Here is a 24679-nt window from a genome sequence, read left to right on the forward strand (position 1 = left end):
TATTATATTACTTACATATTATATTAATTACATATTATAATATAATATATAATATAATAATAATAAGTATTAATTAATTCAGTTTTTCTCGATTGTTTACACACATTTTGTGAAAGCATGCCCCATACTCTAAGAACTCTACACACAAATCAAAAAACACACACACAACGGGCAAAACCCCTCAATTCTCCTGCAAAATGAAACTTTACATTCAAAACAATGTTATTTCTTCTCAAAATGGTATTTTGTTTTCAAATGACACACACAAACTACCATATGAATAGACATTTATAAGAACCAGTTGAACACTGATGTGCTCAATGTAAAACACTATGATGAATGGGAAACACTTCTTCTCCATTCATCATAATGACTTAGGCCTTTTTTTTGTTCAGTGTTACACTTACTAAAGACAGTACATATATGTGTTGTAAAATATTTTAGAATATTGTTTTTATACTCAAATATATTTTATTTCCCCCCCCCCAAAAAAATCAGTGTACACGGTGTACAGTCAAACCAACACAAAGTTGCACATACAGTGGTCTACATGCAAAACAACAGAAGAATTTACTGTATACAGTTACAGTAAAAAATAAAATAACTATGCTGCATCCTCTCCTCTGTTTCGGTCTGGCCACAGCATCTCATCCACATAACAAGCAATGTTTTCCCTGGCCAAGCAGCGGGGGAAATAAAGCTCTGATTGCTAATTGTAAAACTGTGTGACAGGTGTTTGCCCATGTGATGAGTCAGTGTGCATAATAGGGCAATTAACTTTAGAGTTTTGAATGACAGTGTGTTCATTGTGAAAACAAGAGATTTTCTTCATGAAAATTGTGCCAAATGCAGAGAATTTAGTGTAGTGTTTTGAAAAAAGTGTGTTTTAGAACTGCAATTTGAGTGTAAAGCAGGAATTGTGCTTGCAGTTTAGCAGAATTGGTTCAGAGAGTTGGTGTATGGGTTACATGTTGTGGTCATTGTGCCTCAAGTACCAGTATTTGTGTGTAAACAAGCAAGAAAAACTGTAATAAATGAACATCACTGACTGTTTCTAAAGATGGATGACACATCTTCACTGCTATCCAGTACAGACAGTGCTGCATGACTAACAGATATGTTAGTCATGGTGTCATACCCATGTTTATAGCATCAAATAGCTAATTAAAATCATAAGCAATTGTAGTCTGCAGTAGGACTGAACGCTCGGAAAGAACCAGGGGCAATTTTAGATGGAGTTAAAATTATAGTTATAGGTATTGAATTTGTACAGGTACTTCTATTGTTATGGAAATGATGGAGAAGTACAAAAATCTAAACCAGGGGTGTCAAACTCATTTCAGTTAATGGGCCACACACAGCCCAAGTTGATCTGAAGTGGGCCAGTAAAATCATAACATGATAACCTATAAATAATGACAACTTCACATTGCCCTTTGTTTTAGTGCAAAATAGTACAAGTATGTGCTGAAAATGTAATCAACTATCTTTCTACAAAAACAGTTCTCCATGATGAGTCTCATAGTGGGGCAGAACATTTTACTCTTTAAGCACTGAAACCTGCTGCAAACACACCAAACAAGTTATCAATTCACCTGACACAGAGTGTAATTTTTACTGCAAAAGAACAGAGAGATTATAATAATGAAGAAGGTAAAGTTGGCTATCCTGGACCCTTCAGCTCCGAAAGGAACTGTTTGCTTGCTGGACAGTGTTGTATGCAGGGGTGTTGTGCTAGTGTTAGTAGTTAGTGGATCATCTTAATAGTGCTCTAAAAAGACTTAATGACTCTCAACCGGATTATGCAAACAGCAAGTAATCTATTTTCTCACTTTGGGAAAAAGTGCTGTTCAGGTGCGCTCCATCAGCACTATGATTGTATGCGACCCTCAGAGGACAAATTTAAAATAGTAGTTACTTTTATTGAAAATTTGCAGTTAATGTCTAATCTGTAATTTTTTCACTTTGCAAAGTCGTTCCGTGGGCCGGATTGCAACCTCTGGCGGGCCGGTTTTGGCCCGCGGGCCGCATGTTTGACTCCCCTGATCTAAACCATCATTTAAACATGTTGTGTTCATTGTGTCTCAAGAACCAGTATTTGTGTGTAAACAATCGAGAAAAACTGTAAGACACATGGTCGGTACACATGCGTCTCATAGCAGTAAATATTATGAGCAATAAGTCAAACATTCCTGCACATACTTTTTACTGTTACTGTATGTGCGGTGTGCTTTATTTTGAAAAGCTCGTTTTCCGGGTTACACACCTAAACCGGAAGACTTACCTAAATATTATATTTTGATTTTAACTTTGTATTTTACTATTTCTTCAGTCTGTGAATCCTGTCCAGTGTCCAGTCGTTGCATTATTAATTCAGGAAGCTCAAATAAATCTTTGAAATGGAAACATTAAAAAGCCTCCTCGGGTTTGAGTGGGTGGACGGCAGAAGTATTTTGATATTTCTGTGTATATTTGTGTTGTTAGCCGATGTTTTGAAGAACAGAGTACCTTCAAACTTTCCTCCTGGACCGTGGGCTCTTCCACTGATCGGGGACCTCCATCGTGTCGATCCCCGTCGGCTGCACCTGCAGTTCACAGAGGTAAGACGAGGACTAAAGCATTAACTGATCAAGTGTCTTGGCATTCCTTTTTAATCACAGGACGTAACTAGCAAATCACTCCACATTGATTGTTCTAATTCAAGTTCCTGTTGTTGCATTCCGATTTTCAAATGATTGACGTCATGGAGCGGATGACACAATTTGGTAATATTAACAAATAGTGCTGACAAGTTAAAAGAGACACTTTTACACCTCTCGTCTTCCCCAGTACTTCACACCTTACATCCTAACGTTTATGTTCCACACAAATAATAACAATGAATTATTTGGTTTAAAGAAAAAACTGGAAATTTACTTCATGAAAACAGCTGTTAGTTGTAGCAAATTGTGTTTCTTTAGACACAAATGGGAGAAGCAAACAGATGCATGCCAGGTGGGTTAAAGTCCACTTCAAGATTGACTGCTCTGATCAGGATTGTGTCGGTTTTATTCTTATGTTGGAGACCTTTTATTTATTACTGGTGATGAGGATGACCCTAAAATTACAGGAGAAGTGATGTCTGATACTTTGACATTTCCCCAAATAACAAAATTGCCTTTGGATAGTATCTGCTGCACCTTTTAACCATCATCCTTAAAAAAAAAACACATATATATACGTATATGGCAAGCCATTCAGGACATTCTGATATGTGGAATGAAAGTTTGAATATGTGGAATGAAAGTTTGAATACAGTTGTGCTCACAAGTTTGCATACACTGGTAGAATTTATGGTTTCTTGGGTAGTTTTTGTTGTCTTTTATGATATAAAAGAGTAAACACAGTTGTTTAATAAAAATTTTGCTTCACCAAACCACTCACCATGAGTGAAAAAAAAGTTTTTCTCTTATCATTTATATTCTCTGAAAAATTGCCAAAATAATCACAAATTCTGCCAGGCTATGTAAACTTATGAGCACAACTGTATATGGAATGAACATTTAAATATATAGAATGAAAGTCTGAATATATGGAAAAAAACTTGGAATATATATATATACACACATATTACATATCTGACTTGCACACAGTCTGTAACCCGACCTGGCCTCTTAGGTCATCAGGTGGAAAACTGTGCTCAGAGTCAAATCAAGGTCTGGTGACGGGGCCTTTAGTTACTGTGGTCCTTCTCTCTGGAATAAACTGCCTGCTGACCTAAGGTCCATCACAACTGTCTGTACTTTAAAAACAAAACTCAAAACTCATTTATTTTCCAGAGCGTATGAATAGTTGCACTGTGTGCATGTAAATATAATGACTGATGTGACTGGCTGCATGACGGCAACACTTGCTTTTTGTTTGATTGCTGTTTGCTGTGTCTCATGTATGTTGGGTGTATCTTTTCTTTTTCTATGTTTTTCTCGTTTTTCTTTGTTTTTATCTTCAATGTAAAACACATTGAGCTTACGTTTAATGAAATGTGATTTATAGATGAAATTGCTATTGCTCTATAATAATAATGTCCAAGAGTTACCTAAGTTGACCCCTCATCTGGTCAGAGGTTCTAAAGGGGCCAATATCACAGACAATTTTCGACATTATATTTGTGTTTCTGCATTATTTGTGTAGGAATATGTTCCCAAAACAGAATGTTATGTTTCATAAAAGTTGTCAAAAGAATGTTTGAAAGAAGAAGAATACACTCTTGACCTGGGCGGCTGTGGCTCAGTGGGTAGAGTCGGTCTTCTATCAATCAGAGGCTTGGCGGTTCGATCCCAGCTCCTGCGGTCACATGCCGAAGTGTCCTTGAGCAAGACACTGAACACCAAGTTGCTCCCGCTGTTGTTCAGCGGTGTGTGAATGTGTACCAATGAGATTAGCTAATACTGATGGTCCCTCACTAAATAGCAGCCTCTACCATCAGTGAGTAAATGGGTATCAATGGTTGAATGCCAAGAGTAGTGTATAAAAGTGCTTTGAGTAATCAGACAGACTAGAAAAGCACTATATAAGTACAAGTCTATTTTTACTATTTCTTGAGTATTTCTTGAGTACTAGTAATACAAAAACAGTCTAATGTAGAGGAAGCCTTCGTGTTGTGGACGGAAGAAGAAACAATGTTACAGTTGGATCAAAACACCAGTCAGCTCTGTGTGTTCAGTTTGCAGAGAAATATGGAAACATTTTTAGCATCCGGCTCTTTGGTGGAAGAATCGTTGTCCTAAATGGCTACAAGCTTGTGAAGGAGGCCCTTGTCCAAAGAGGAGAGGACTATTTAGATCGCCCTGTTCTTCCAATTTTTGACAAATTGGTTGGGAACAAAGGTATGATTGTGTGTTGTGTACAAAAATCATTTAGCATTTAATTGGTTGTTAGTAATAATCATTTCCAATTACTTCCAGCCTAACCCTGTATGGTGTTTCTTAAAGGTCTGGTGTTATCGAATGGCAATCCATGGAAACAACAGAGGAGATTTGCTCTTCATACTCTGAGAAACTTTGGTGTGGGAAAGAAGACTCTGGAGCCATCCATCCAGCTGGAGTGCCAGTATCTCAACGAGGCTCTTGCCATTCAGCAAGGCACTTAACCTATCTTGTTTTTTAACATGCAGCTCTGAACAAGCTCAAGAATCTATAAGCTAGTTAACTGAGTAGTAGTCTGTTTAAGTTTAAGTGTTCATTACATAAGCAGGCAATGTCCCTTACTTTTAAACTCTGACACACAGAAGAATGCTCAAACACTATCAAGAACTGGACTATAAACGTAGGTCATGTACACAAGTATACAACACTGCTTTTTTATCTAAAAGACCACACCTGTTTACCCACTTTTAACAATGGCTGGCACTCACTACAGTATCTGATTCCAACCTGGTAGTCATTTATGATAGCCATTTGATATAAGAAGTATTTTTCTTGACTACATTTTCTTTATTTTACAGGACAGCCTTTTAATGCCCACATACTGCTAAACAATGCCGTGTCCAACATCATCTGCTGCCTGGTTTTTGGGGATCGCTTTGAGTATAATGATGAGCAGTACAAGAGAATTCTTCAGTACTTCAATGACTTGGTGTACATGCAGGGAAATTTAGGTGTACAGGTGAGCTTCATTTGTAAACTCAATAGAGTAATCTGTCATAAATCAGAATTTTCAGGATGACATCAGTGGGTTCATTTGACATCTGTTTGTTGACAGGTACATGACAGACAGCATAACCAACTATACCTTGAATGACAAAATCATAAAAAAGTCTTGAATAAGAATAGAAAGTGTAACCAGTGAAGAAGTACGCACATACTCAAGTATTACTGCAGCAATGTTAAAAAAAAACAGCATTACAGCTAAATCCTGCACATTAACTTTTACTTTAATAAAATACAAAAGTGGGAATAACACAACTACCAAATATCAAAAGTACAAATAATTGTGCCAAAAAATTCATCATGATGTAAATTACATTTTATAACTTCATGAAAAGAAACCCCTCACTAGAGACTGATATTATTTTGTCTCACATCAATGTGGTTAGGAAAGTTAAATGTGTATTTCTGTATTACAATTTAAAAGTTCAGATAGTATTTGTTCTTAATTCCTTGTTCTACAAAGTGGTACATGAATATAGTGGAATAGATAGGCACTACACAAGAAATACAGGGGCAGTCTTGTTAGGCACGCTTGATCACATTTACATCCTTGGGCACTTGTTCATGTGCTCAGTTTGCAATTGCAAGCCCCATTTCTCCCACAAGCAAAAGTGATAATTTGCATTTGATCAGTTTGTATTATATTCATATCATATAGCAAATAATAATGTTACAATTTAATTTATAAAAAGGGACCAAGGAACAATGGTTTGATTTATCAAGCCTAAGTAGTTTTATCCTTTTGTCATTTCAATAATTGGATGGTGGCCATGTATGTATCACTACTTGTATCTTGATATGCAAAGATGATGGAATGAATTAGAATTTCACAGTTGATCTGTTAGCGGCAAATAGTGGGAATTTTGCTCTAAACCTACATCTTGAAATCTATCACTTGTGGGTCCTTTTACAAAAAATTCCTGAGTAGAGCGCCAAATAATGCCAGCACAATCAGCTGTATTTTTTTGTCTTAAGCAACATATCCTCCATATCAATCCACTGTTCCAATTGCTTTTGGAAATCCCCTGCCACTTATCATGTGCTTTCAAACTATAGGGAAATGATCCTTTTACGTAACAAAACATCATCCAACTTTGTGTGTAACCAATTACACTCGTTAGTGTGAAGAAATAGTACAGCACGGCATGTTTTTATTCTGCCAGCAGGTGGTGATATTTTCACAACAAAATCATGGTCAGAGATGTTAAATGAATCACAAAGAATCTTATGAATGACTAATGTTCATAAATTATCTCTAACTAGACAAATATGTTGGCTCATTGCACATTTTGTCATTTTAAACACTTGGTCTTGTTAAAGGAGGAAACCATTCATTTTTATTCTAACATAAACAGTCGCTCTGTTCTGCTTAAGTGTACCATCTCAGTTTGACAGTGAGGCAACAAGCATATTGTCATGACCCTGAAACTAACATACTGTAGCTTAATTGAATTCAGCCTGCATTAATTTTATTGCACTTGTCATACTGTGACCTTTCACTCTATCTTTTATATGAGAAACCCTTTTCCATGGAAATAATGAGTATAGTGATATATCTAACAGAACTTTTCTGGAGTGGGCGAAATGAATGAAATCTTCAGACTTTCGAAAAGAAGTCGATCAACTGCTGTGTCATCACTCATTGTGTTTTGAAACGCTGTTTTGAAGCCATCGTGTTTTTGGTGAACTAATTTGGACAAAAGGGTGGAGTAGGAGAACATAATACACCAAGCTTTCAATCCTGACAACTAAACACCTGATTCTAATTTATTTGATTACTGCATCCTGTGATCTGTTTTTTCTCTTAAGCATATTGTTGCTCTGAGGGAAAGACCATCTAGTTATCCGGCGCTAATCACAGACTTACGAGCAGAAATTGTAATCCATTCAATTTGCAGGAAGAAATCTGGTAGATATGATGTCGGTCAGCTGACAGTGGGGGATAAAAGAGAGAGACAATACCAACAGAGAAGAAGCTATTTAAAGGTGTTTATAAAAGAACACGTATCAAGATAAAAGTTCAATTGAAAATGGAACAAAAGTAAACACAAAACAGAACAGTGATGTTCAAAGATGACTGGATGTAAAGAAACTGTCAACAGACTCTGACAGTGATGATGAAGAAAAACTCAATCAGGTGCTTAATTGATTTATTTGGACCCTGAACCTTTGTTAGCTCGTTTGAGAAGGCTAAAGAGTATATCGTTGCTAAGTGAGTTAACAGACACATTTTTAGTGGAAGAGGTCAAATCATTTCAAAGTAATTAATTTATTTTCAAATAGAATATGTTGTGTCAAACTCTTGATTTCTTACGTACATAGCCGTAAATTGGCTGGATAATGCATGGAGATTGGGTTGTGAACTCAGCTGTTATAACTCACATTAAACTGAATGTACCCACCAATGATTCAGTAAAACAAGGTGAACAGGACCACATGCACTGCACCTGATTGATAGTTTTCTGATTTGTCACTTTCAGGGTCCGTGACATTTTCATGAAGGCTTTGCTTTATGTGCCATTTTCCATTTTGTAGACTTCTCTGTCGTAGCCTACAGATTATGTCTTCTACTGCCTTTTTTCTGTTGTTGTTATCTCTCTTCTTTCTTTTCAAAAGTCAAATTTACTGAACTTCTTTCTCCGAATTGATGTGGTAATAACTTTGCCAATAGAGCCAGTGATAATAGCCACATCCTTAGCAACAGTCTGCTATTGAGACATAACAGACCATTCACTAGCAAGGACCACGCCACACAAGGATATAAGTTGAACATTTAATGAATTAGTTGTGCGTGGTGTGCCCAGCAGAAGGAGACTCAGGATGGGGGTTCCGTCTCAGCGTTATCCTGCCGGAGCTGATCTTGACCCAGGTTGTACCTGGAAGTAGACAGGGCATAGAAGGAGCGAGCACGAATTGAGTAGGAGAGGACAAGGAAATAGGTTAAGTGCAGGAGAGTAAGGTGAGGGAGGGTGGGTTGAAGAATCACGGACAAGCAGTTGGAGTAGGCTGGCTACGTTTAAGAAGGCTTGTCAGGTGATTGAGGGTGTGGTTTAGGCGTGGTCCTGCTCCCGAATCTAAGTTAACACCTTAACTTCATTTGCTGTGAAATGAGGATACGCTTAGGGAGGTAGCAGATCCCACCTGCCACTCAGTGCCGCTATGTCAATCAATCAATCAATCAATCAATCAATCAATCAATCAATCAATCAACCAATCAACCAATCAACCAATCAACCAATCAATCAATCAATCTTTATTTGTATAGTGCCAAATCACAACATACGTTATCTCAAGATGCTTTTACAAACATAGCAGGTCTAGACTATACTCTATGTTAAATTATTAACAAAGACCCAAATCCAAGACAGGATGAGACTCAGTCGTATCCCATCTTAATCCAGTATTGCGCAGTATTTAGCTACTCAAATATCAAAAGTACAAAAAAAATTGTGCCATAAAATCCATCCAGCTAGTTGCAGTGGTGAGAAAAAACCTCCTTTTAACAGGCAGAAACCTCGAGCAGAACCAGACTCATGTTAGACAGACATCTGCCTTGACCGAGTTGGGGTTGGAAAGATGGATAGAGAAAAAGAGAGAGAGAGAGCGATGATAGTTTCGAGTAATCACTTATGTAGTCTAAATGGATGATCAACAAACATAAAACACATACCCATTACAGTTTTGATAATTTTAAGTTATCTAAAAATAGTACATTTTACCCACTATAGTAAAAACTATTGACAAAAATAGTAGCTAAACTTGAAATAAAACCTTGAAAACAGAAAATGAAATGAGTTTTCCGCCTGTCTTTGTAGCCAGATGACTCCTAAGTTTAGGGTTAGTGAACAGTGAATTATTAAAAGCATCAGTAGCAGTAGGTTAATTCATAACAGAACAGGAAACACAGCCACATGCTCATACAGATAGGCAAATTTTCTGCAGGCCAGCTAAATGAAGCCACATTAAATCACTTTGAGGGACAGTGGGGGTTGCGAGTCTTAGGCAACTATATTTTGGGGGTCATGGGCTGAAATGTTTGGGAACCCATGCTTTAGGGAATATTTGTGTTTTGGATGAAAAAATGAACAGCTTTAAAGGATTGTTCTGTCACATTTGCCATGCCTTCAACCTGTGTCTACCTGATTCCCAGATGATCTGGTAACTGTTTCATTGCTCTGTAGATGTATAATACTTTGCCGTGGCTGATGAAGTGGTTACCTGGATCTCACAGGACGTTTTTCACTCTGATACAAAGGATCATTGACTTTATAGAAGTGAAGATCAAAGAACACAGAGAAAGCTTTGACCCCTCCTCACCAAGAGACTACATGGACTGCTTTCTCACAGAGATGGGAGAGGTAAAAATGTGTATTTATGTCTGTCGTGTTTGTTCTCTGAACAACTAATGATGAAATATTTTAACAGATGCATCCATCTTTTGTGTTGTTTAAAGAAGGAGGACAAAGAGTCTGGATTTGATATTGAGAATTTGTGTTTTTGCACTCTGGACCTGTTTGGTGCTGGAACAGAAACTACTGCCACAACTTTACACTGGGGACTATTATACATGATCTACTACCCTCATATACAAGGTTTGTGTTTGATAAGTCATCTCTGTTCCATCTTGTGTGTGCTGACCTGAGCTGGGTATATCATCAAGAGGTGGAAAGGACTAGCCTTGGAACACATCGTGACTAACGTGACTTTTCCCCAGGAGGAGCTATAAATCATATTTGGGAGCATGACTTGACGTATTTACTTAGACCACTACAAATGTAATACAGCTCAGATTAGCAGAAGAAATTTGGGGAATGGGTAGATACGAGTGTCGTGTTTTAAGGCTGTATAGCAGGAGTTGGAACAAAAGTATTAAGGAGATCTGAAAGAAAAAATAGTAGGTCATCCTATTTGTAGAGTTAAAATCACAAGAAAAAGATTGAGGTCTAGTCTTGATATGTATAAACACCAAATGAAGGAAAGCAAAAATTTGTGTTTTATGGTGAAAAATGTAGCTTACATAGAGCGGCTGTATTCTAAAGCAGTTGTGTCAGATGAGTTGTAAAAGAGTTTCCCCTCAGTCGTCTATGTAGTGATGTTGCTCTGTTTGCTTGCTGTTTTGTGTTGCACAGAGAAAGTCCAGGCTGAGATAGATTCTGTGGTTGGTTCATCCAGAGTGCCCTCTATGAATGACAGAGAAAACCTACCTTATACTAATGCAGTCGTCCATGAAATCCAGAGAATGGCAAACATCCTCCCCTTAAATGTGATCCGCGTGGCATCAAGAGACACCACACTGGACAAGTACACAATCCCAAAGGTACACATGAGAACAATTGTTTATATAAGCATTTTGCTGATAAGGAGTTTAGCTGTCATGTTGGCCTAATTGTAGATGATTACCTTTCTTAAATTTCCTTTTTATGAAGCTTTTAAACTCTGGCACATTCTTTATGGCTAACACTTACCAGTTATCTCTTGGGCCTTAGATCCTCGGGTGGGGCACTTTTAGTTGTTCCAAAGTTGAGGCTCAAATCCAAAGGGGGTCGCACTTTCTCCATCAGAGCCCCTCGACTTTGGAACAACCTCCCTGAGGAGATAAGGCTTGCAGAGTCAGTGACATCTTTTAAATCTCTTCTTAAGACCCATTTTTACTGACTAGCTTTAATGTGACTTCATGCCTTTAACAGCTTTTCATTTATTATTAGTTTTAGTTTTTTTTAGACTAATTAATAGTTTTGATTGTGATCATTTTATTTGATTATTTATTGTTTTTATGTATTTTTCTCATTTATTATTTCAATGGCCCTAATTTATCCTTTTCCATTTTCTATGTCCTCCGATGTGATGTTGTCTTCTTAAAACCTTTTTATTGTCCTTTAATGCTTTTATTTACTTATCCAATTTTATGTATGTATTTATTTATCTACAATTTTGAAAAACTTCTTTAACAATGGTTTATTGGTCTACTGTCTCACCACTTAATTCTCTTTATATGCATTTATTCTTTTTAATCTTTTGCGTTGCATTTTGTTAGAATTTCTACATTCCTCTCTGTCTGTCAATTTCTTTTGTCTCCCGAATTCTGCCATGCTTTCCTTGTCAAAAGTGTAATCCTAACTTTAAAAAAAAATGTTGACAAAATAATTGATTATGATTTTTCTGTATGTAATTGATATGGTTAACTCATCTGTGGCTGTTTTCAAGCTCAGGTTTCAGATTTATTTTATTCTCACCTGTCAGTATTATATAGAGACAAACTCACCAGATGAACTTCCATTGAAATAATTAATTTGAATAACTCTTCAATAATGCTATTTCTTAGGGCACCATGGTCATGCCTACCCTGAACTCAGTTCTAAATGATGAGACGATGTGGGAAACTCCACACTCCTTCAACCCTCAACATTTTCTGGATCAAGACGGCCAATTCAGGAAGAGAGAGGCCTTCCTTCCTTTTTCGGCAGGTATGTCAGTTTTAATGCCATAAACTGAAGTAGACAGAGCTACCAAGAAGTTCCTCTTTTGGTTTGAGAGCAACTGTTTTGATGTCTAGAGTTCAGCAGAGTGGCCCAAAGTTTGTTTTCTCATCATGTAGTGTTGTAATGTTGTTTCACACAGAATGAGATTCTATTTGTGGGAATCCCTTGGCTAAGAGTGCACAAGATCTAGTGAAGTGTGGTAAACATGATGCTGGCTTGTACACAGCTCCAATGAGAGAGCAATCAGTGGCTAAACATGTGACTGCCTGTGTTCTTCTCTGAGAGGAAGCTAACAACAACCCTGACAGTCATAACAAGGTTGCCCCCAAAAAATCTATCAAACATGAAAACTGACAGGCTTAACAAGCCTGGTACAGTATGCAAAGGCACCAATACCTACTTAGAGTGCTAACATAATAGATAATCTAACATATAGACTTTAATTTAGCATAGAATTGTGGACAGGCTGGTAAATGGGCTGTGTTTATATAGTGCTTTCTCTAGTCTCCTGAGCACTCAAAGCGCTTTAACATTACATGTTACATTCACACCACATTATTCAAACACTGATAGCAGAGGCTACTACAGAAAGAGCCCATCAGAATGACCTAATCCCATTCACACACTGATGGCACAGCGACTGGGGCCAGTTTGGGGTTAAGTGTCTTGCTCAAGGATACTTTGCCACGTGGACCTTCCAAATGAGAGTTGACCACTGATCCACAGTCGCCACAAGAAACATAGCGCAATCGATTAATTGATAAAAGTTAATTTAACAGAGGACATTAAAATGAGAAGATAAACTCTTGGGTTATATTATTTCTACTGCGAATGTTTCACAGAGAAACATCTTGACATGGCTGTAAAATCTTTCATCTTGACATAAACATGCACTTTGCTCTAGCTCCTTGTCTTTTAATTCCTACAGATCTGTCTTTCAGATACTTTAATGCTAACTTACTTTCTTATTACATATGCATCATTGCAAGGATTGTACAGATGATGTTTATCTACTTGTTATGTTAACATTTGCACTACCTCCATTAAGACACTGCTTCATAGCTTAGTTGTCTATGAAATTTTGCTCTAGCTTAAGTTAGATTTTGAATGAGTTTAATATAGATGGTGTGCTAATATCTGAGGGACGTTTCTAAGCCACAGGATCCCTGAGTTTCTCTCTGATTAGTAAGCCATCGATTCATCCATCTTAAAGTGATGTAGTACTTTGGTTTTTATCTTTGGAAAGCTCAATCTCCCGACTGCACAACCAATTATCTTCTAAGGTACTATAAAGAAACCCTCCATTCATCAATCTCATTTACTCACAGATGCAATGAACAAAGATGTAAGCTATAGAGACAACGGTTTTACTCCAGATTAACATGTTTCTATTCTACAGTAAATTTGGACTTTAAGTTTGGGGCTTCAATGGGGATTGACCTGAGACTATGAGCTACTGCATTACATGAATCCTTGGTGTTAATACAACTGGTGTTGATCTGTGTATCCTCAGGTAAACGTGTGTGTCTTGGGGAGCAGCTTGCCAGGATGGAATTATTTCTGTTTCTTGTCTCTCTTCTTCAGAGGTTTTCTTTCTCTGCATGTGAGGGAGAGCAGCCCAGTCTGGAGTTTAAATTAGGAGGCACTCGCAGTCCCAAGCCTTACCGCCTCCGTGCTGTACCACGATAAAGCAACAACTCAATAGTTTCACATACAAGATATCACAGTGTTTCATAGACTACATTATTAGCCTTCCATCCTTTGTTACAGTCTAATTGGTTTGTCTTTCGTGTCCCAATACCTTCCTTTATTAACCCTTATACATATATACATATATATAAGCATTGGATTATGTTTTTGAATGAAAATAGTAATGAACTATATTATTGTTTGTGTGAAACTCCATAATGAATTTGTTAAATTTTCTGACATCTGCTAAGTGTGGGAAAAAAACATTGCAAGTAATATTTAGTTTGTACTGCTCAGGCTGTGGTTTTGGTCTAAGGTTTGACAGATGAGAATTCTCCACCTCAGTTATGTTTATTAATATGATCATTTATAGGCACATTTTATACAAGGTATTTACTTTACAGGACACTGGATTTCTCAGTCCGACTGTGTTGCTTAAAGTTTGTGTGAACAAAAATTATAATAAACAATTTTGTCTTTATTTTTTTTCATTCTGTGTGAATCACCAAATGTCATTTAATACATTAAAACACCACCTTCATCTTTTTCCTCCTGACATAAAAACAACTGCAAATTCAGAAATCTTGCAGGTTCAAGATCTCTTTTATCTTGAAATAAACATGCACCCAGCTCGAGCTTCTGGGTTTTCCCTTTAAAGCTTTTGAAGTGGGAGCAAAAAATAGAAAGCTTGAGAAACTCTCAGTCTCTGTCTTCTTTTCTTTTACACAGTCAACATTGTAGTACTCTGAGAGACAACAAACATGAGACCATTGAAATAAGACAGAATGTGGGTTGACATTGTAATTTGAAGTTACCTTCAGAGACAACAAGTGAGTAAGTTTGTGTTTTCAACCTGTCTATTTAAGCAGACTGTTTTAAGAGGCAACACTGAACTGCTTTTTGGTGTAATACAGGTAAACTTCAACCTTACCATTAGCAGCATCAGCACAAGAGTTACTGTAATAACCAAGGGTCAGGACTCACGGGAACTGAAGTAATGAGGTTTCCAACAAGTCAGCATCTTTTTCAAAGTAAAATATGTTGTCAGACAGTATGTAAAGTTAGACCACTTCATTATGTGCAAAGAGCAGCACGTTTAATGAGGGCATGTGCTTGTCAGAGTGACATTTGATGTGAACTGAGCCTTTGTGGTGATGAAAAACAGGCAACTAAAATAGGGCACCAAAGTACAGAAGCTCATGTTCAAAGAGTCTTAATTTGACAGAATACCACCAAACTAGGTCACTGGCTCTTATAAGATGTTTCATTTGCGCAACAGAGATCACTTCAGTTAGGTGCTTCTCACAAAGCAAGTCATCGGGGGAAGTTGTTAATTACTGCTAAATATATATTTGGATTGTAATCTGATGAGAAAAATACTGAATGACAAAGGTATGCAGGCAGCATGAAATTCTGGTGAGCTTTATCTAATCAAATTTTGATTTACTGCAGAAGAAATCAGACAAAGAACACATCAAAATGACTTTTTTCGTCTTTTAAGAAAACAAAACGCTACAATTTGAAGCAATGGATCTTATTTGTAGAGCTGTACTTGAGATAAGCAGCAAACTTGCAATTTTGCGCTTTTAAGATAAGAAGATTAATATAACTTTGTATCTCTTCCTCGTGTTAGTCAGAGTAACTTCTGAAGTGCATTTTGAAGATAACCTTTTGTATGCCCGTGGAAATTCCCAAAAAGGACTCTTTACCGAGAAATGATTAGCACTTAATGAGAATAATGTTTTTTTTTTTGCTCAGACATGCTGTGTATTTTTCTGGGAGGAAGAAGAAGGATGAGCTGAAATGAACCCCATGACAATTTGGAAATTTATCATAGTATTTATTTTTTCCATTAAAGGTGAGTACAGTACCTAACAATCCTGTTTCTCTCTGCTACAGTTCAGAGTTTAGAGATAGAGTTTCGTGGTTTAGCGTAACGTAAGCTAAATTGTGTTGATTTTTGACAGTAAAATTAGGAGAAATAAATTGTTAATACAAAGAATTATACCTAAAACAGTGATGTGAGGTTATAATCTACTTTAACTTATTTTGAATTGCATGCACATTTGAAACTTCTTGTTTGAAATACCCGCTAAGACATAAATCATCATTAGATAGTACTTGTATGTAAACCTGTTTGCCTGTCTTTTTGTGCAGGTTGTCCTTTGAACACTGCTATTCGCGTGCACTTCAATGACCTCGGCAGCCTCACAGTAAAACCAGCTCCACCCTTCCTCCTTGGCACAAACCTGACAATTTACTGCCACATCAAAGAGTGTACTCAAAGGTAGGAAAAATCTAAATATGACAGGAAACATATCTTATATGCATAATATGGTACAATGGAATGTATATTCTTCAGATCATATTGTTCTTTACTAAAAAATGATCAAGGTATTTCAGAAATGAAGTATTTGGTTCAGATGCTTATGTGATGCTGTCTTCTAGGAGCAAAATCTTCCTTGAACTACAGAACAGCAAGATTTTGGATCCGTCAGAAAGAATCAGCTGCACCACGGCAATGTTCCATCTGTTTAATGTGCAGGTGCCAAAGTCTACAGTGGTTTGCAAGTTGAAGAATGGGGACATTTTAAAGAATGTTAATGGAATGGTTCTACAAGGCGGGTGTAAGTTCAATTAGCATTGATATACACTGATATGAAAAAAAGACTAAATGCTGTTTTCGAAACCGCCTACTATACTATTAGTACGTGCTGATTTGGGCAAAATTCAGCATGTAGTATGCAGTATATGAACAAGAGCAACATCTGCAGTATGCCAAAACTACCTGGATGTCAGACTGATTCGAGAAAATTTTATCAGTATGCAGTGGACCAGTCTTCCTTGCATACTGTTCCCCACAATGCACAGTGCCAACGTTAACCTTTTTTTTTTTCTTCTTCTTTTTTGAAGGGGGGCACTCAGTTTTTAGGTGCTGTGAAATTTGTTAAATTCCATATAAACCATTTCTTAACCATTTAAAGCTAGGGTTGGTAGTCACAGAAAACTAGCATGAATTTGAAGGTGGCATTTCCTCAGGACACCGTCTAACCCCCCGTAAGAAAACACCAAAACATTATCAAAGTGAAAGTTAAAAACACAAACAAACATGAAATGTACGCTTTGCAGGAGGCGGGCAGAACGGCAGGACAGGATTTGACTGGTTTTATAATTTTGGTCCTGATGGCAGGGATTGGTTGGTGTTTTCCCAGGTTTAATCTGGCTGTAGAGAGCGGCTTTTTTCCGCTCTTTTTTTTTGATTACCATCGGGACATAAAGATCATTTTAACCAGTATAACAAAAAGTGTATCTAAATCTGACTACCAACCCCAGCTTTAAGTAATAAGTGGATGCTAAAGAAGCAGTCTTGCGATCAGGTTAGCCGTTGTTTACTTCCGCTTTCAGAAACCGGAAATCCGGCGGGCGCCTGGCCCAGCATACTGCAGAACAGATCCAACAGAACAGTCATACTTCATTCTACCTTCAAACGCAGTATGTAGTTTGCGGTATGCAGTACATATAGCATAGCAGGCAGTTTCGAAACAGCCGAATATAAGAGGACAAGACAAAACTTTCTGAGGAGAATATTTGATGGATTAATTTGCATCCAAAGTTACATAAAGGATTTGATTGGCAAGGAGACTGGCTAAAGTGTCATTGTTGTCATTGAAATACTGTTAGAGAGTAAGTCATAAGGAGGTGGTTTGTCCATGACTTTCAAGTTTTAAGTTGATTTGAAAATGTCTTTGCATTTTTTTTCTTCTTTTCTATCTAAAGTCCCTCCAGATAAACCTAAGAATCTTATCTGTGTCACTACCAAGAGCTCAGATTCTATAGGCTGCTCATGGTTTAAAGGACAGGAAACATACCTCCCTACTGCTTACAACATTTCAATCAAACGGTATGTTGCAATTTGGAATAATCTAGCTGTTTTCATGTTTTGAAAAAGGTCAATGTCTTATTTTGACAACAGCAAACTGTATTTTTACATCCTTCCACCTTTTCACCAGAGAGAATGGGACCCAGGTACTGATGGATCAGATCAAGGGTTCTGAAGAATTCCCCCTGCCACGTTCAAAGATTGATGAAAACACTACATACCAGTTAAATATTACAGCTTACAACCACTTTGGAGCATCACAGTCTGATCCATTTTACCTTTGCGTGAAGGACATAGGTAAGCTCTCACCTCTGTTACACTTAAACTCACACCTCGAAGAATGAATGTGCAGCTACATCAAAGAACGAGATTCATTTTTTCATTGAGATTATCAAGTATTTACTTTTGAAATGACTCATCCTGTGATCAGTCAGTTTCAAGAGTTCGTTTGTTCTAAACCTTCTTTTCCTCCGTTCTGTGAGCTTTTTCAAGTTTTTCCATCTGCAGCAATATTTTGCACTTTTTAGATCATTCCCAAGCTTCTATTTCATCGTCTAATTTGAAATTTTCTTAGATTGAATCCCTCTGGACAATAACTCTCACTTGTGTGCTTACTACTCTATGTTCTTTTTTTATACTGCAGTGATACCAGAGACTCCTCATATCATTCAGCTGGAGTTTGTGAATAATTCTGTAGCAGCCTTGTTGCGATGGAAATCAGTTGAATCCACAAAGCATCTGAGATCCTGTGTGAGGCTGCGCACAAATAAAACTTCCTGGGTAAAGAGATGTAATTAAATCATAGGTTTGTGGTTTTGTGCAGTACCAAACTTAATCAGGAAGTATACAAACATATATATGTCTTCTTTCCTTTTTTTCCCCCTCTGGTTCAGAGTGCTGGAGAGGTAACACAGCACAGCGAGGGTCTGATAAAAGTGGAAGGTCTCAAGCCTCTAACTGACTATGAGTTCCAAATAAGAACATGCTTCCCACTATCAGGACGGACACCTATAAACAGGCTCTGCTTCACATCTCCATTAGCCTCCAACAGAAGGTCACTTTGCAGCAAATGGAGCTCAACGGTGAAAGGAAGAAGCCCCGGAAAATGTAAGTTGACTCATCAATGAAAAAAGGTTTCATGATAATCTGATAATGAGTTTGTCACGACTCATAAAAAAAACCCTTCACTTATGGTTTAACTTATCTTTAGGTCCATCTGAGAAGCTGCATGTGTGGAGGATTTTAAGCCACATGGGGACAAATGGGCGAGAGAAGGTGACTGTTTTGTGGAAGGTGTGTGTCAAAGATATTCATAAACCCTGGCTTTTATTTTGGCACTGTCCAATTTTTAATATAAAAGCAAATCTTAAGAACTACTTACTTTTGTAACCTTGGACAGAGATGTGTTTGTTTTCCCCATTTTCCACATTGTATTCTCAGCCAACCCTCTCGTGGCTGTGGGTTGAAATTTAATTGACAAAAGAGGTATCTCTTGTAACTCACTGCAGCAAAGTAGATGATTTCCCCCAACAGTCCCAATTCAAAGCACATACACACACTGAAAAGTGAGCTAAAGTGATGGACTGACTGTTTTCCCCCAGCCTCCATCTCCAGAAGATTACAGTGGCGAGGTGCAACACTACATTATCTTTATTGGCAATGAAAAGAAAAAGAACAAGACTTGCACTGCTACTGCGAGCCAGTGTTCAGTACAAGCAGACGTCCAGGAGCTCAGCATCAGTATGGTCACCCCATATGGGATGTCTCCACCTGCTGATGTGCCTCTTAGACAATCAGGTATGCAAACATCCAACACATGAGACAAAACATTGAAAAACATATCAGAGATGTAAAGGAAGCCAAATGAAGTGTAATCTCTTCTTGTGTGTAATTCTTTTTAGGAAACGATGGGCCTGTTATTAGAGAGGTGGCACCTGCAGCCAATGGCAGTGCTGTTTCTGTCTCCTGGTCGGGGTCAGAGAACAAACACGGGTCTGCATCTGAAGAAAAACTGCTTCACTATGTGCTGGAATGGAAAAGAATATCTGTAGCAGAGCAGCAATGGAAAAAGTTGGACCCGGATGAAAACAGAATATTGATCACAGGTACAGAATAATTTATGGTGTTTACAGGGATAACAGAGCCTCTGTCAGTGCATGAAGAGACATGACAAAAAAAGCATTTTGTATAACTATTTAATAAAAATATTGTAAACATTGCACAAGATTTCTACACACTAAAAACGTTCTGCTCTATCAAACACCGCCCTCTTGTGGTCAGTTCATGTGCTATACTGGTTTGTGATCAGTTCTATGCCAATAACTGAGTTTTTAAAATGTAAATGATACTCTTAAAACATATTATGTATAAATTCATAAACAATGTTGAATTCTTATAAAATTTTGTATAATCTGTAATGAAAATGTTAAGCCTCTGTTTTTTTCAGGCCTGACTGCAGGTGTGAGGTACAAAATCTCTCTGTTTGCTGTGACCACTAGAGGTGTCAGTGCTCCATCATCCCGTCTGGTCTACTCTCAAGAGCAGAGTAAGTTTCAGACACTTAACACGTCTCAGTGCTTTTGTTCAAAGATTAACATTTATAGCACCAATATCACGTGATACATTAGCACACCGTACATACAGAATATGACAGTTTCTGAAACACATGGAGTGCAGTAGTTCCATCAACCAGTCTTGTTTTATAAAGCTATCATTCATAGCACAAGTCATCTTTAGACACTTTTAAAAGAGCAGGTCTACACCCCACTCTTTAATACTTATGTACCGTATTGATTCTGAGCAGCCTTTTCTTCCTCTCCATCTAACTGTATGTTTTTCAGAACCGCAATCCAGTCCCAGTATGTCAGTACTGGTTCATAAAGCCAGACAGATCCAGATCCAGTGGGGTGAGCTGCCTGTTGGTCAGCAGAGAGGCTTCATCACAAACTACACCATCTATCTCCAGACACTGAACTCCAGCAACAAAGAACTCAGAGGTGAGCAGCTGCTCTTTGTCCTCATGTGTTGAATTCTCATGTATCCCTGAGCAGCAAAGCGATTCATTCTGTCAACAGAAAGCTGTGAGGACCCTTTTCGTCCTTTGGTCTAATTTTGTTAATCATTTTTCAGAAAGAAATGACAGATGTAAAATGCTTCCTCATTTTGAATTAAAGTATTTGCTTCTTTCAACCTTTAATTATTGAACTTTGAACAAACAACACTATCTGAACACATAACTCTAGGCTGTATGAAATCACAAAAGACATCTCGTATAATGAATTTTCCTGATCAAGTAAAAATTTTAAAGATTCCTGAAAACAGAAATAAATACTGATTAGATCCCTACCTATGAGCCTGACTAGTTGTTTTACACCTAGTGTATTCTGCAAGAAGAATAAAACTATTGCCTTAGCTGCATACCACTTAAACCAAGCGAGAAAATATGTTGTCTTGCTCTGGCAAAATAAAAAACCTTTCAAAGGCTTAGAGGAAGAACAACTTTGTTGCGAGTTCATTCCTATCAACTGTACACCAGGAGGACTTTTCTTTGTGGTGTGAAACACACACACGTGTGGGTAATCATATATGCAGTAGCATGCATTTATCGCATCACAGCATACGCAATTGTTACTAAATGGAAAGTGTGCAACCAGAATTCCACTGATACTCCCCTCCCACAAACCTTAAGCGTCTCAGCAGGGTTTTTCACCTCTCACTTCCAGTAATTCAGATATTAACTCATGGTTGCCTGTTTGATTGTTTTCTGTTTATATTTTATTTAGATAAACAAAATAAGAAATAATGATTCAAGAGTCAATGGGGGGAAAGATGCAGTAACATTCGGTAATAAACTCATTGAAATACTTAAAGTTATATCCTCATTAAATCTCTATGTGTCAAACCCGTCTGATGATTTTGAATAAGTGTTTAGCAAAGTTCTTAACATTCAAGCCCAGCAAGATGTTCAGAAGAACAGGTTTTCATTCTGTTTCAAACACACTCATAGTTCTCTCAGTGAATCATAGAGTTTTCTAGAACTCACTTTGACCACCAACAGGAAGCCTTGTGGCTTTATGCACACATGCAACCATAAGGCTGCTACTAACGTGCGTTTTTTTTACATGTACTCTATTTCTGGAGCTAAATAATAATTGCTGCCTTGTAGTGACAAAAGCCTCGGTTGTACTCTTTCTTATGCAAAAAGTTTAACTCAGGTTGAATAATTATCCTCATATTCAAACACATGTCACAGATGTAACATCTAATATTCTGAATTTGCTTCGTTGACATACATTTGTAGGAACTCCCAACATCTGTATTGTCTTATAGGGTCAAAAAATTCTACACAATATGCAACAGCTACATTCTGCCTGTTTGCACCTGTACTCATCTTTGTTTCTTTCTTTGTATTCAACTTTTATTGTCACTGTCATTTGTGTCTCTGCAGTGACGGTGTCTGGCCACGAGCCCAGAGAGAGGTGGCTGGACTGTCCTGATGGAGCTCTGGCTCTGCAGATGACTGCATCTACCTCAGCTGGTGAAGGGCCACGGGGGAGCCAGATTTCCTCTCAGCCTGCAGCACCTGCAGGTCAGCATCCTGCTGCTTGCAGGCTCTGTGAAGCAAATGCCTTTAACTTTTTCATTTAATATAGGAAGATTGAAAATAGCTGTCATTCTCAACTATTGTGTATTTCCCTTGTGGTCTCTTCCAGTTGGCCTGGTGATTGTGATGGTTTTCATCATTACTATTTTCATAGGGATCTTATCCAACCTGCTGTGCTGGAGTTGTGTAAGAGAAAGGTATTTATTTAACTTATATATGCTGAGGTGTAACAGTTTGACAGAAAAGTACAGTCTGAAAGCAGATTCCAAGCGTTGCAAGATAAACAAGTAAAGCACATCGCATCACTGTTCTACCGTTTTTTTTACAAGTAATGTGAGTGTACGCCTCAGAGGCCAATCTCATGAATTACCACTCTATAGTAAACCATGACCACACAATTAACTAGAAACCTTAACCCAACAACTGTGCAACGTGTGGTTAAAGCAAGCAACCCAGTCTAACGGATGGTCTTAGAATCAGAGAGGCTAAATGTGTGTTTCCAGCATTATGGCATAGGGAAACACAGGAGCAGTTAACTGCATTGTGAGCTGTAATTCACATTTTTCATCCCTATAGTGTCAGATTATAAACTGGCATTATCAATATTTGACTAACTGCCATCTGTCTCTCTGTTTCAGTATCAAACAGAAATGTATATCCTGGGGGCCTGCTTGTATTGGTGAAAACTTACCGAAACCAGGAAACAGTTATGCCATCACACTCCTGAAGGTAACCAAACTCATGCTGGCATTGACACTTCCCCCTTTTTCGTGAGAGCTTCTGTCACCACTATAAGAAAAACAGCAACTTCACAAAACTGGACCAACATCAGCAAAACAAGCATAACCATATAGAACATTTCACTTGACCTGCTACAATTTTAATGAAACTGAAATACTCTGAACACACTGTTGTTTCTACAGTTTAAAAAGACTGGACTACTGTAGGAAGTGATATTGTTTGTTGCCTCTTTTGCTTTCACTCTGACAACACGCAACTCTGTGAGCTGCATGAAGTACAAATCAGGGATATGACGACATACTATTTGCTATATACTTATCACTGAAGAGCTAAAATTATCTTTCCTTTGTTTGTTCCCAGCACAACCGGAGTGATTTTTCCTTCTCGTCAACCTACAGTGACCCCCCGCTGTCCCCTGTCAGTCTGATCTCTCAGGAGGAAAGAGATGATGTATACCCTAATGTGCACATGGATTTATATCAGGACAGGCCAGGACAGTCCGCAGTGGAGACGCCTTTGCTGATGTCAGATCCTATGCTAACGCTTTTTGGCAGTCAGCTGGAAAACGTCAGCTACAAACCTCAGGTTTCCATGTTGGCTCTACAAGAAGAGGAGTCAGAGGAGACAGAAGAAGAGCAGAGTGACATACCAGCAAGTGGACAGGAGGAGGGCAGATGTTCAGGTGTACCAGGAGGATTACTTGGAGGCCTGCTGTCCAGTGTGGAGGTGGAGTTCTCTGTTTCACCTCTGGGGCTGACTCTCGGCCCTGTGAGTGATCTCCTGTGGCCTAAAACCACTGAGACGATAAGTGTCTTTAAAGGAGGCTACTCACCAGAGAGGAACAGGACTGAGAAAGATGTGGAGGTGGACTCTCCCTGCCAGGACTTACAGCAGGATGAAATAATGATTTGTGACCCTGCAGACACTTGTGTATCTCAATATAGAGCTGAGACATCACTGACTAGTGGTTATTTTCCCCAGGTAGCTGCTGTCAGCAGATCGACACATTCTGACACACAGCTAGCAGGGCCTTTGGAGTGACACAAACAAAACAACCTGTTCAAGTGAACTATTTTTCAAGAAGGCATTATAAAGAACTATTCACTTCAAATGAAGACCTCAGCAACTCTTTGTAACAAGTAAATAAGGCTCAAGACAAGCTCTAAATATATATGTTCGACTTGATGTTTTTGTACTCCTCACATGGATTTTGTACACATCATTTTCCATCTACACATACTTATAACCAAATAAAGTTTTTGTCCAAAAAGAAGATATTCCAAGTACCAATCAGTTAATACACCACTTTGGTCCCTTAAGGTGAACCCTGGCAAGTTTTGTGATCAGCTGAATTTAATGCCAAAAGAAGTCAGTGCTTTGAAAAAAATTAACATAACAATAGCGTTTTGTGCAGATATTGGTGGTTCACAGATGAAGTTTTGAAATAACGTTGTTGTCCCCTAACATGTCCTTTTGAGACTGGTTGTAGTGGTATTCAATAAAAATGTCTCATCAACTTCAACATGGATTGCCATAAAAACTCATGTTCCCTTCAGGGTTGACTGAAATATATTTCTCTTTGACCTTTGAACTCACTCCA

At 38.0% G+C, this 24679-nt stretch overlaps 2 protein-coding genes across 2 annotated transcripts; both read left to right on the forward strand.

Annotated features, from left to right (window-relative positions):
• Window positions 1-2281: 2281 nt before the first annotated feature.
• Window positions 2282-14336, forward strand: LOC117806888 (cytochrome P450 2J6-like). Its single transcript, XM_034675966.1, has 9 exons — window positions 2282-2600; window positions 4703-4865; window positions 4971-5120; window positions 5483-5643; window positions 9869-10045; window positions 10141-10279; window positions 10817-11004; window positions 12010-12151; window positions 13680-14336. The coding sequence occupies exons 1-9, from the start codon at window positions 2400-2402 to the stop codon at window positions 13853-13855; spliced, it is 1497 nt and encodes a 498-aa protein (XP_034531857.1). The 5' UTR covers window positions 2282-2399; the 3' UTR covers window positions 13856-14336.
• Window positions 14337-15016: 680 nt separating this feature from the next.
• On the forward strand, window positions 15017-24601 carry il23r (interleukin 23 receptor). Its single transcript, XM_034711558.1, has 17 exons — window positions 15017-15271; window positions 15614-15713; window positions 16013-16142; window positions 16304-16482; window positions 17633-17756; window positions 17866-18032; window positions 18379-18515; window positions 18629-18842; window positions 18946-19028; window positions 19337-19532; window positions 19637-19840; window positions 20182-20280; window positions 20576-20731; window positions 22183-22323; window positions 22448-22535; window positions 22977-23067; window positions 23440-24601. The coding sequence occupies exons 2-17, from the start codon at window positions 15659-15661 to the stop codon at window positions 24118-24120; spliced, it is 2745 nt and encodes a 914-aa protein (XP_034567449.1). The 5' UTR covers window positions 15017-15271; window positions 15614-15658; the 3' UTR covers window positions 24121-24601.
• The last annotated feature ends 78 nt before the right edge of the window (window positions 24602-24679 follow it).

Source organism: Notolabrus celidotus, chromosome 2 (assembly GCF_009762535.1).
Source record: "Notolabrus celidotus isolate fNotCel1 chromosome 2, fNotCel1.pri, whole genome shotgun sequence".
Lineage (NCBI taxonomy): Eukaryota > Metazoa > Chordata > Actinopteri > Labriformes > Labridae > Notolabrus > Notolabrus celidotus.

What these genes read in the sequence shown, in the direction of transcription:
- LOC117806888 (XM_034675966.1), top strand. Translation starts at nt 2,400, where the DNA reads ATGGAAACATTAAAAAGCCTCCTCGGGTTTGAGTGGGTGGACGGCAGA. An exon ending in CTACTACCCTCATATACAAG is followed by an intron (nt 10,280 to 10,816) that starts GTTTGTGTTTGA and finishes TGTGTTGCACAG; the next exon opens with AGAAAGTCCAGGCTGAGATA. An exon ending in CTTCCTTCCTTTTTCGGCAG is followed by an intron (nt 12,152 to 13,679) that starts GTATGTCAGTTT and finishes GTGTATCCTCAG; the next exon opens with GTAAACGTGTGTGTCTTGGG.
- il23r (XM_034711558.1), top strand. Translation starts at nt 15,659, where the DNA reads ATGAACCCCATGACAATTTGGAAATTTATCATAGTATTTATTTTTTCC. An exon ending in TACAACATTTCAATCAAACG is followed by an intron (nt 17,757 to 17,865) that starts GTATGTTGCAAT and finishes CCTTTTCACCAG; the next exon opens with AGAGAATGGGACCCAGGTAC. An exon ending in AAACAGAATATTGATCACAG is followed by an intron (nt 19,841 to 20,181) that starts GTACAGAATAAT and finishes TGTTTTTTTCAG; the next exon opens with GCCTGACTGCAGGTGTGAGG.